The sequence below is a fragment of the Equus quagga genome, chromosome 5 (genome assembly GCF_021613505.1).
Source record: "Equus quagga isolate Etosha38 chromosome 5, UCLA_HA_Equagga_1.0, whole genome shotgun sequence".
Taxonomy (NCBI): domain Eukaryota; kingdom Metazoa; phylum Chordata; class Mammalia; order Perissodactyla; family Equidae; genus Equus; species Equus quagga.
Window position 1 is genome coordinate 138,093,583 of NC_060271.1, and position 12,865 is coordinate 138,106,447.

The 12,865-nt window shown below is 51.1% G+C and overlaps 1 protein-coding gene across 1 annotated transcript in view; it reads left to right on the forward strand.

Moving 5' to 3' along the window:
• The window catches only part of MYT1L (myelin transcription factor 1 like), a 155,501-nt gene that overhangs the window by 110,070 nt on the left and 32,566 nt on the right, over positions 1-12,865 (forward strand). The window contains exons 15-17 of the mRNA XM_046660145.1: positions 1,581-1,643; positions 10,671-10,754; positions 12,079-12,300. Coding sequence (XP_046516101.1) covers positions 1,581-1,643; positions 10,671-10,754; positions 12,079-12,300 — 369 coding nt within the window. The remainder of the gene's footprint in view (positions 1-1,580; positions 1,644-10,670; positions 10,755-12,078; positions 12,301-12,865) is intronic.

Sequence of the window (12,865 nt, forward strand, 5' to 3'; positions counted from 1 at the left end):
ACAGCTCATTGTTCTGCCTCAAACTCGTATTTTAAAAAACCCTTATTCCCCTTATGCACCCCAGAGTTTTCTCTATTACGTTTTCACTCACTGCTTAATTTTCCCAAAGCACAGGCTATAGATTAAACTTTAACCTTTAATATGAGATGGCAAATACCACTTTCTATACCCTGAGAGCTAGAATTATGTTCCCTTGCTCAGGACTAAATGAGAATTAGACAATTTCTAAATACCAAAAATTGTTTACACATCTAAGCATCCAAATACGGCATTCACACACTTGAACTTTCCCCAGTGTCATGTCTTTCCATTTCACCCCCTGACTCATCTGACCTGGAGCGAGCCCATCTCTAAGCAAGTCATTAGCTGGCCTGGTCTCAGCATCAGACATCCAGGGTGACTTTCCAGGGGAAAGCAAGTTGAAATCTCTTAGAAGCAGAGTACATTCATTACAGATTTAAAATTTGTGGGTTTTGTCCTTGCTAGGAACTCAGGTGCTCGTTGAGGGGGGCCGGGCACAGGGCCTCACCTGAGCGTTCCTCCCAGGTGGCAATACTGCATCACTTGGTCCTGGTCGTTGTTTGAGAGTTACAAATTTAATGGAGAGAAAGAAGAATTTTTTCTTAATTTTTGTCCTTCATTTTGACATTCCTGCTGGTACGAATGCAGCTGAAGTAATTTAAGGGAAGCTGTCTCTGTAGGACAACCTGATTGTTGTTGAGATGGCACATTTAAGAAGCTATGTGGAGGGCAACAATTACAAAACCCTTTCCGAAAACGTTCTCTCCATCGGAACAATGGCAGCGTGGTGGTTAAGCACCTGGATGGCGCTGCCTGGACAGCGTATAGGGGCAGCGTGGGTGCCGGGGCCCATCTAAGCATCTCGGCTGACTCGACCTGGTCAGTCAAGAGAGATCTGTGCTCTGCTCAAGTCAGTGAAAGTCACAAGGATTTTTTAAGCCACCTGAGAGCTCAGTGATGCTCTGAAGGATTGTTGACCTACTGCCGGCAGTTCTGGTGCAGGTTGCTGCCGCACCGGACTCTGGGGTTGACCGGTTGCCAGGCCATGAGGAGTGAGTTGAGTGGGAGCCCATTGTAGTGCTGGTGTTTGGAGTTTAGACAAAGACCCATCTCTCAGACCACTGTGTGGATCTTTTTATGTGAAAATCTTGCTTCCTCTATGGACGGTGTAACCACAAGTCTTGCTATACCTGGGTTTGATGGGACTAGAGGGAACAAAAAGGGAAAGACCCAAGAGACCTTTAGGGGTAATAGAGACACTTAGGGCCCAAGGAAGCTCCAGAGACTGCTGAATCCTAGGCAGTTCCTGAAATTCATGATCCTTCTGAAAAGTGTCCTTGTGCTTGGAAGGGAGAAGGTAGTCAAGGCCGTGTCTGGAGGTGGTGATTAAGGGGCATGTCCATGTACCCTGATAGGGAGTTCCCCACTCCAGGCCACCTCATCCGCGTGGGAGGTTAAGCATTACAGACAGCTTGCTTTCTGGATAAATAAGAAAGTTAATTGCTCAGGGAATTTTATTTCTTTCAAGTAAATCGCCCAATTTGCATTTTTGACTGCAGGTGCCCAACCCCTGGCTGTGACGGCTCTGGGCACATTACCGGCAACTACGCTTCTCATCGAAGGTAAGTAGAGGTGCTTCTTCTCTCCATTCTTTCTTGTTTACCATCTATCATGCACGAGAACACTGCAAAGGGCCGGCTTTGACACCATGGGTAAATTAAGGGTCTAGAGGCCCACAGACCACCAAGCACACTGTCCTCATGGGGCCTTACTTCGAAGCTCCAGAAGCACAGGCTCCTCTTTGCTATCTCCCCTGTCACGCAACTGGTTCCATCTGCAAGAAATATCGGTAAACTCATCTAGGAGCACGTCTTTCTAAATTGAAAGAGTGCAGGAAACACAACGCTCGCTGATACACGATGGGACCCCCAAGAACATCACTGAGAGGCAAGCGGTCCAAGACCACCGAGAGCTGATCTCTTAAATATTGAGATCTGAGCCACAAAGCTGTGCAGTTACTCTAAGCAGAGCTGACCACACAGAAATGCCTACCCTTGGGCCAGCCCCATGGCCGAGTGGTTAAGTTCGCATGCTCCACTTTGGCGGCCCACGGTTCCGCCGGTTTGGATCTTGGGCGAGGACATGGCACTACGCATCAGGCCACGTTGAGGCGGCGTCCCACATGCCACAGCTACAAGGACCCACAACTAAAATATACAACTATGTACCGGGAGGCTTTGGGGAGAAAAAGGAAAAGTAAAATCTTTAAAAAAAAAAAAAGAAAGAAAGAAATGCTTACCCTTACAATTCGAGGCCCTGTCACTCCCATGGAGAAGGGAATGTCTAAAATACAGCGTAGAGATTCAGTCATCTAAGATAACAAAAATTCTATACTAGTCGACATTCAGTAAATATTCTACAAACGTCTATTTTATGCCAGGCCCTCCCTATGTTAGAAGTGAATTGAAAGAAACTTTTGGTACCATGTCTACACAAAGGTGGATCCAGACTCAGTGGTTAGGAGCAGTAGTTTCTTGTCACGTTCAGTTAAGAACAACAAGCCAGTGCCAAGCCAAGGACCAGACCATGTCTGAGCAAAGACCCACTGGAGGCAGAGTCTCCAGCGATGGAAGGCAGTGCTGCATCCCAGGAATAAAGAAGCTAAGTTATTATAAAGCGAGAGTCCGAGAGTAGAGGAGCGCTCCTGCTTTCAATGCATCCCCCACAAAAAAAAGAGAGAGAGAAAACTGGGACAGTTAGAGCAAGTGGCAGTGCCAGCAGCCTCTCCAATGGCCCTGGAGGAAAGGGGTTTGCACAGATCCAGCAGAGTGCATCCTGTGGGTCTACACCGTGTGGCCGCCAGAGTGACCAGCCCCCGGGGTCAGAGCCGGGGACACTGACGGTTGGCTGGTAGGGTCTGAGCTGGGGACAGAGCTCATATGGGGGGTTGTGTGCTCACTAAGATCCTACTCCAAGACCTGTGCTTCTGTGTTCACTCTTCAACCATTTGGGAGCACCATTGTGTTTTTTTTAGAGATTGGCCCTGAGCTAACATCTGTTACCAATCTTTTTTTTTTTATCTTCTTCTCCCCAAAGGCCCCCAGTACATAGTTGTATATAATAGTCGTAGGTCTTTCTAACTCTGCTATGTGGGACACCACCTCAACGTGGCTTGATAAGCAGTGCTAGGTCTGTGCCCAGGATCTGAACCTGCAAAACCCCAGGCCGCCGAAGCAGAGCACACAAAGTTAATCACTCAGCCACAGGGCCGGCCCCATGGAGCACTATTTAAACAATACGTGTCTGTGAAAAGCAAGAATTACGAACGCCACAAGGAGAACTGAATGATGCCGTTTATGGAAGGATTCTTCATACTCATTTGATGAAAAGGTCTCATCCTCTAGACCAGGGGTGTCCCCTGGGCACAGCTGACATTCAGGGTCGGCTCATCCTTTGCTGTGGAGCTGCTCTGTGTGTGGTAGGATGCTAAGCAGCATCCCTGCCTCCACCTACTGGATGCCAGGAGCACCACTACCCAGTAGAGGCAACCACAGATGTCTCTAGACTTCGTTGAACATTCCTGGGGCCACTGCCCCAGACCACAGGGTCAGGAGGAGACTTGTGATGTTCATCTGTTTTCACCAGGCAGTCGAGAGCCAGCCAGGGTACTCCGAACGTAGAACAAGGGTAACCACCTCCAGGAAGAATCGCCAGAGCAGGACCACTGCGCTAGAGCAAATAAAACAAAGTCAAATTTAAAACTCCAGTTAAGTATAAAAAGCCAAGCACATTCTATGCTACTCCGCCTTTTAATTTATCTTGGAAAAGAAATGTCTTAGTCCTTCATGACCAGAACGTCCAGCATTTAATCGTGTCTGCACAACTAAAAGTGAATATTTACCGGTCATTTCATGTCCAAATGTCTGTTTTTCTACTGTTTTTTCTGGAGGGTTTGGCATCATGTAAATTTATTCATAATTTGTTTAAACATTTTTATTTACTTAACTTGCATCTTAGAATGGTGGATATTAATATAGCATAAACCTGTGAATGAAATATAATTTAAGCTTAGATTCAAGCTGGGATCTATGCCTGGAGTAAGTAATACAGGGTTAACGTATAGAGTTGGAAAATGAATTTGATTGTGTTTTCAGCAAATTTGAGTAAAACATACAGCCCTATAGGGGGTTAGCATATTCAAAGTAGAGGACATTGTAATATTATTTATCTTAGTAATAACCTCCATTGCATAAAAGTGTGAGTGGTGCTGAACACTTTGTTAAGCAAAAGTCTTACACTCGGTTAGCGGTTCTTGTGTAAATTGGCCACTAACGAAAGAAAGAAGCAAACTTCCCCAGTCTCTTGATTCCTGATGGCCATAAACACATGTAGAGAAACTTTTGTCAGAGTTAATCTTCTGTTGTCCATTTCCCAGGAACATGAGCTGATGTTACCTGTGCAAACTCTAGAGAAAACTTTACTCGGAGGGTGGCTCTTCAGGTGTCTCCCTAAGTTTTACCACAGTTCAAGTCAGTTATATGAGTTTGCGGTGTCTTCATGCCCCTCCGTGGGCTACAGTGAGAAGAGAAGTCAGAACAAGGACCCTCAACACGTCGAGGGTGGTAGACCCGCCTTGAGCCTCTGCCACAGAGGAATGTGAAGCCCGGTGCCAGTGTCCTCCTGAGCACAGTCTTGGGAACTTAAGAAAGTGTGCTTTCATCTGCCATCTGCAGAGCCAAAGGCAGTTTCATTTCTTTTCACACCAGAAGAAACTGAGACTCCGAGAGGTTATGTAGCAAGATGGAAGTCAAGTTCATGTTGTCTGCCTCCAATGTCCTGTCTCCTTGTGGACTGCCATGCCCCACACAGCCCTTGAAGTTTCAGCTCCCTGTGGGGAAGTGAGGCCACCCAACCCACCCTAGATAGGATCTAGTTTGTGCTGGCTTTTGTTTTGGTTCTAACGGTGGTGAGGTTTTTCAGTCTCTACCTCATCTCTGAAACTTTCCTAAATTCATCTAATCAATGATTTTTGACTGTCTATGATGTTCTATCAAAAAAACTCATCATCAAATACTTTGCCCTCCCCTCTGTCCCCAGTGAAGACAGAGAACTTGCTTACCAGCCCATATAAAGGTGTTCATAAAGTTCACAGTCATTGTCAGGCTGTATCTTGGTCTTCTTGCTTTCAAACAACAAAAAAATCCAGGTCTTCAGCTTTCCCTCAAGGATCCCATTTCCAGGCATCTTTATACCTTTTCCTGACCCTTCTCCAGGATGGCTTTTTCCTGCAATTTTCAGATGTGCTGGTACAGCGACCTCTCAGCCTCCAACCACACAGGATTCCTAGGAGGCCCATTGTTTTCTCTGATTCCATCATCCCACCTACAGGCAGCAAGAGACCCACAGGCCCAGAGTTGTTGCTCTAGCATAGAAGTAATGTCTATGGTTTCCACAAATGATTATACTACATGAATCAGACTCCCATTTGAAACCCTCCCAGTGTTACAGAGCAGCTGTACCCCTAGGGTTCCAGAATGTTCTCTAATAACAAAGAACAGTATTTATCGATCACTTTACTACGGACTCAGAACATTACTGAACATTTTGCATATACAATCTCACTATCCAGTGAGAATATTATTTTTAACCCAATTGCATATGAAGAAGCAGGGCACAGAGATCCTATGTCAGCCACACTTCAAGTCCTGTTTCTCCTGGGGCACCTTCATTTTGCTCTTTTATAAGAATGGGCAAAATGTGTGAGCCTCCAGCACGACAGGCAAGTGGTCTGACCATATCACTCTCTGCTCCTCGGTTCCAAAGTGCTTTGAGAAGTCAACACAAGGAGCCCAAAGGCCTTCCAGCTGTGAAGTGGACAAGTCACCAGGTACTCAGGAAGGCAATGAAAACCAGGCCTGAGGAAGCGCAGACACCAACAAGGAGTGAATAAGTCCCCCTTCCAGCTTCTTGGGTCCTAGTCACAAAGTCAGGACATGTGACTCCTCATCGGGGAGCTCCAAGGACCATCGAGGCGTGGCGCTGGCTTATCCCATAGACACCAGCTGTCACACTCGCAGCAGATCTCTTCAGCCAGAGAGGCAGTGGCAGTTTCTCCTTCGACCTTGGGCTTCAGCTGCAATGCCCATCCCAGCACCATTTCTGGTCTTGAGACCACAAGGCACACCTCCCTCCACCACAGCCCTGCTGAGCACTCCACATCTCGGCCTCCTGTAACCGCTCGCCTGTCTGAGAGCTGTCCACATGTCCCAGCCGAGCCTTTCCCCACCCAGAGAAGGCAAGACCGAAAGTGTTGACGATGGCTCCAAAATTTATAAAATTCCATGTGAAGATACAGGTCTGTGATGAGCTCCTGCATCAACAATATCGAATCGCGGAAAGTACAGTTTCTGCCCAGGAAACTGTTAATCATATAGAGCGTAATCGCAAATGTCAACCTGGAATTCTAGAAACCTAGTAAATTCAGTAAATATTTATTGACCACACAAAATGTGCTAGAGGCTAAAGATACAGATAAAGACAGGGACAGATAGAGATCAGATATAGTTATTAAAGCATGAACATGATAAAGAAGGCAGGTCTTAATTCTGACCAGGGAGGGTGGGCCAGAGAAAGCCAGAGAGAGGCGGTGACCTCTGAGCTGCGTGTGGACGGCTGGGTAAGAGTCGCTGGGTCATGAGGAAGGAGGAAGAGCATTAGAAAAAGCGTTGTAGCAGCAGCAACAACAACAAAAATCAATGTACATTTGACAAAGTGTGAATAGTCAGTTTGGTTGGAGTTTCGGGGGTAAGTAATGGGAGTGGCTACCGATGAAACTCGGTTTTAGGAGTCCTTTTATATTCATATGGGGAATTGAGAGACATTTAATTCTCTAGAATCCAGGAAGTCACCCCAGTGACAGAGTGGCAGGGCTGACTTTCGGCACAGAGAAGGCGCTGCCGAGAGACAAGAGGCCTCCAGAAGCGCACTGTGAGGGCAGCGTCCGCGAGAAGACTGGGAGCGGCGGGGCGGAAGCAGCGACAGGGAAGCTACGCGCAGCCCGCGTGAGGACAGGCTGGTGGGCTAAGAAGTGCGAGAGAAGGACGGGCTGAATGTGAGGACGGAAGGGCCGAGGGAGTGCTGGATCTCCCCGGGGGACAGAGGGGTGAAGGGCCATGTCCCTGTCTGAGGTCAAGAAGCCCCCAGACAGAGGGGATCAATTTCTGGTTAAATGCATTACCTTTGAGAGTCTTATGGTACGTGCACGTCGACGGAGGAGGCAGGGCTGGAGGAGGAGTGAGGGTGTGGAGTGTCCGCTGCTATTTGGCTCATTGGAAGCTCCGTGGAGTGGACAGAGAATCACACATTTTAGAATGAGAGATGCGTCCAAACACTGAGAGACTCGCTCCCACCGGGAGCCCTGAGCCGGCACCCTAGGGAGGAATCACTCCCGCCACTCTGGGCACATGTCGCTGGACAGTCTGTGGTCCTGCAGCGTGAACTACTATGTCGCTCAAACCAGAAGGAGAACACGGGCCGAGTGACCTTGTTGGGTTCAGATCTGGACCCTAAGGAAGAATCACAAATACGGACGGAGGTAGAAGGATAGGATCTAAGTGCTAAGCACCATTCCTGTGGGGACCTTGGAGACCCGCCTGGGCTCGGTTTGTACCCAAAGCCGGCGCCGTGGGCATCTTCTCCCCAGAACATGGAGGAGGAGGCTGAGGCTCCCCATGGCTGACTAGGGGCAGAAGTGGCATTTCATTGTGCCTGTTGATGCCACGTCTCGTCAGCTTCTCTCACCCAGGGCCACGTGGGAAATGCCGCCAGATGGCAGCTCTGTAGAGAAGCTCCGTGCTGGCCTCGGCAGCAGGCAGCGGGTTTTCCTGCCCAGGTTTAAAGCAGAAAACAAGAGTTTTAAGATGGCAATCAATGCTTAGTTCCATTTTTCCTGGGGTCCCTTGTGCTCAGCTGTTGGTGGGGAAAGCTCTCTTGTTTCCATCAAGCATGGAGATCAGCAAGAAGCAAGCGGGATGAAGCCAGCGGCCCAAGCATTCAAATGCTGCCCGTGAGAACAGACCCCTCGGCCCTGCACTGTGGGACATCAGTGCTGACAGGAGAGGCCGGCTACTGCAGGGTGTGGGCTGGGATGGCGCTGAATACTGGCAACAGCAGCCAGGCAGGTGGAAGGACCAGGCGAGGACCCAGAAGGTGAGGAAAACCGTCAAGAGCAGCCCCACCGCCCAGATGAGCCCAGGCCTCTCACAGGCCGGGGCCAGCACCCCACGCCCACACACGGAGACGACAGTGCCTCTTCTAACCCACACGCCTGCTTCCCAGAACCCTGGAAAAGTGACTGTGGGATTCCTAGCCCCAGGAGGCGTTCCAGGATTCTAGACCAGCCCGAGTCAAGATCGAGGCCTCCAGGCCGGTTACTGTCAGTCAGGTTCGCTGTTATTTCTTCTGTTTTGGTTTGTTCTGATTTATTTCCACCCCAGCCCAGGTCTCTTGAGGACCCAGAGCTGCCCCTCACTCCCAAGTTCACGGGGAGAAGACGGGGAGCAGAGCAGAGGCGGCCAGGCTCGCTGGACGGAGTCCTGAGTCGGCGTCTCCCCCCGACAATGAAGTTCTCAGTCCGGGGAGAGGAAGGGGAGACAGGGCCCTGGGGCAGAACACTGTAATCCCCCACCATCCCTCTTGCATTCGCTCCCTGATTGATCCCTTCAGTGAATATTTAGCTGTGGAATATTCTCCTGCTCTGTCGAGGCCCCCGACTGGGAACCAGGGAGACAACGGTGGATGCGCACAGGCGCACACACTCACGGGACCAACAACTAGAGGACCACATGGGTCAGTGAGGGGACAATCACCAACACAGCATGACGACACTAGCGGAGCGCGCTGGAGAACTCGCAGAATTGGCCGTCAGGAAGGGCTGGGAGTCAGAGAAGGCCTCTGGAAGGAGGGGCCACCTGAGCTGAGGTCAAGCCCTCGGAAGGGGCCAGCAGACAAAGCATGGACGTCAGCGGCCATGGGCTGGCGGGGCAGAGACCCGGCATGGGCAGAAGCTGCGGAGGGCGGGTGTGACTGGCATGGGGAGCAGGTCACGGACAGACACTGGTGGGAGGCCCTGCCATGGGGAGCCTTGTACACAGAGGAGAGGAAGGACCTGGGTAAATGGTAGGAGGGTCAGCTCAGGCAGAGCAGGTGGAAGTAAGGAGTCTCCAGACCCAGGAATCACCGTAGCCGAGACAGAACACGGGCTCTGGAAGGAGGCGTCTCGGGAGCTGCAGACGAGCACGCTACACCAGGCTACGAGCATCCTCCAGCTTCAGTGTCATGGGGACACTGGCGAGAACAGTTTTCCTGGAAGAGAGATCAGGAGCCAGACGGCTGTGGGGTAGCAGCTGAGAGGTCAGGAGGAAAAGCTCAGACCCTGCTTTCCAGATTTTTGTCAAGGAAGGGAGGAGAGAAATGGAGGCAGCAGCAGGGAGCGAACTGAGGCCCAACTTTTCTGTTTTCCTGCAGAAGTAGAAGACAGGCCACACCGAGGGGAGGTGGAACACGTGACAGTGGAGACGGAGGGCCTGGGGGGACTGGGGGCCAGCACCCATCAGCTCCACTGCTCAGGCTCTGGGAGGCCTCGAGACCCCCTGCACCCAACCTCTGCCTGTGGGGTGCTGCCTCCCCCGAGAGGAGCCAGGCCACCGCACCAACTTGGGAAAATGCTAGGGAAAGCGGGTAGTGAGGGGGTGATGGGGAACGGGCCTCCCTTTAGGAGTCAGGCCCTCCGCCTGAGAATCAGCGTATCTAGAAAGAAATCAGAACTGATAAGAAGGACATATCTGTGAACTCAGCAAGACACCGAGGAGCCAGCATATCCCACCTGAGACACAGCCGTGCGTTCCTGTCAGGGTTCCACTTCCACACACCCGGGCATCTCAGTAATAGTCTAGTTTCTGGTTCTTGCCTAATTTCTGGTTCTTCAGTGCTTTGCAAAGAATCCCATTTATTCTACATATTCTCATATATAACAGCCTAAAAGCCTGTGGTTAGCCTATTGTCAAACAGAAAAATAGACACATACATCTGTGTTCCAGCTGGAAAATTTCCTTTAGACAAACATGAGCCTCTATTTCCAAAAATTTCAAAGTTAAATAAAATAAGCACATTCAGCTTCCACCGTGCCTTCTGCAGGTACACCCAGAAGCCTGTACTTGATAAGCAGGAACAGATCGCCAGCATATCGTTCCCTCCCAGGGTGGAAGGGCTGGCGAGCTGGCTGTGCGAAAACAGTTCCAGGAAAGAGAAGCAGGGAGGCGCACGTCCTCCTCAATGTCCCTCTCTGTGCGTGGGTCCATCCTCCCCCTCTCTCAACAAGGAGTTCCCCAGCTCCTTCCTGGTGACTCCCCATTGCTTCCACTTCTGCCAGCTGGTCAGTTTCTCTGGCCCACCCAGCCCCTCGGTGCCCTTACAAGGGGCTGAGGTGTCTGCAGGCTGTGAGAGCACACGGTGGGGGGACCCTCCTCCGATGCTGTTTTCATGCCGAAAAGCAGCGGCCTCTGGAGAGGATGGAGTTGAGCCCCATCCTGGTGAAGGAAGTCTGCAGAACTGACAGTGCGGCTGTTTCTCACATCCTGCTTCTTCTTCAGCCTTTCAGGGTGCCCGAGAGCAAAGAAGAGCGGCATCAGAATAGCACAGAGCAAAGAAGACAAGGAGGACCAGGAGCCCATCAGGTACGCGCAGCACAGGGACGGGCAGGGCTGCCGGCCAGGCGCTCAGATGACACAAGGGAGTGCGTGTGGAGGAACCGCAGCTCCGTGAGGGCCTTAGACATCAGTCGACTGCAATGTCAGACTGTCGAACCCAAAAACCAAACGAGAGTGCCCCTGCCCATGGGGCCACAGCGTCCTCTAAATTATGGTTGCGGTACCAAGCGAACACCGTCCTTCTGACGTTCTGAGTAACCAATGCACAGGAAACGTCCTCGACCCCGGGGTGGGGGGGAAGCAGTGAATGTACTGGGAGAGGCAGATTCATGAAAGCGTAGGAAGGTGTTAGCTCTAGCACCAAAAGTGAACATTCTGCTGGCATTCTGGCTTATGGAAACCCTCTAGCTACACTCTGCCTCGCCCGAAAGCAGGACTGAGACCCACGGGTGCCCTGGCCTTGAATGTGTGGGGTGAGAATGTCAGCCCCAATTCACCTGGGCCTGTGCCCAAACGATGCCCAGGGGGCCTGGTCTCAGAAATCCATAACAGAGACCTTGTGCTCTCTTCCCAAAGTTTCAATCTCACTGGATATCCTTAGAGAAAAATTTTGATGAAAACACAATAAAATTAGTTAAACATTTGTTTGCAGTGCTGGCTGTGTTTCCTCTGCCGTTTGCCGTAGCCCCTGACAGAGAAGTCTCGGAAGCTGGGTCAGCCTACTGTTGACCTTTAGCTCCAGCCAACGATTTTCCCATTTGTTCACAAAAGTGAACTGATGGCGCACTGTGCGCCAACACCATCCCGGGACCTTTCATTAAATACAGCCTCTCCTGCTTAACATCCTGTCTGCAGGGGTGTTGTAGGGTCTCCAGAAAACACGGCCAAACAAATGAGTGTTTTCTAGCTCTATCTTTTGAGAAGAACACAGATTTGTAAAATAATCTTTTAAAAATAATTCTCCAATTTCCCACTGACTTTGCATTTTTCCACCAAAGCTGTGATTCTCTCCAAAAGTGGTGTCTTCTAAGTAGACACCTGCATCTCTCTTGATACAACAAACTGGATCATCTTTTCCACGTGCTGGCATCCATCATGCCTCACAAAGGGCAGACGTTCTGCTCCAGAAAAACCTCCTTTCACGGGCTGCAGATCAAGTATTTCTGCGAGGCTGAACTATTTCATGGCCCCACTAGGTGGTGTCTTTTAGCGACCTCTTCCTTTCTTTTTCTTTTGCTCGAGTAGAAGAGGTGCTTTTTCCTTCATGTCAGGTTATTTTGACTTAGTTGTAGAGGCCACCAGGTATACGGCGGCAAGACAACAGCGTGTGTCTCATGTGTCTGCTCCCCAGATGTCCTGTTCCCGGGTGTGACGGCCAGGGCCACATCACCGGGAAGTACGCCTCCCACCGCAGCGCGTCCGGGTGCCCCTTGGCAGCCAAGAGGCAGAAGGACGGGTACCTCAATGGCTCCCAGTTCTCCTGGAAGTCGGTCAAGACGGAGGGCATGTCGTGTCCCACGCCGGGATGCGACGGGTCGGGGCACGTCAGCGGCAGCTTCCTCACGCACCGCAGGTGAGTGGTACCTGTCTGGGCTCCCGGCCCGGGCAGTTCTCCTGGGAGGGGTGTGTCACGGCGCGCGCAGCTCCTAACTCATCACCCACCGCGAGAAAGAAAACACCGAAAACTGCGACACCAAACTAACAACCGTCTGAGGCTTGGGAAAAGGAGAGAAAAGGCTTACATTCGTTTTGAGAAGTACAGAGTCATCCCACCACATCCACACGCTAGCACCGCGGGCTTAGACGTCGTCGACCAGGCTCCAAGGTCGGAACTAGGTTTTCGTTTTCCGTGCACGCGCACGCACAACACACGCACGCACAGCACACGCGCACGCACAGCACACGCGCACGCACAGCACACGCACAGCACACGCACGCACAGCACACGCGCACGCACAGCACGCGCACGCACAGCACACGCGCACGCACAGCACGCGCACGCACAGCACACGCGCACGCACAGCACACGCACGCACAGCACGCGCACGCACAACACGCGCACGCACAGCACACGCACGCACAGCACGCGCACGCACAGCACACGCACAGCACACGCACAGCACACGCGCACGCACAGC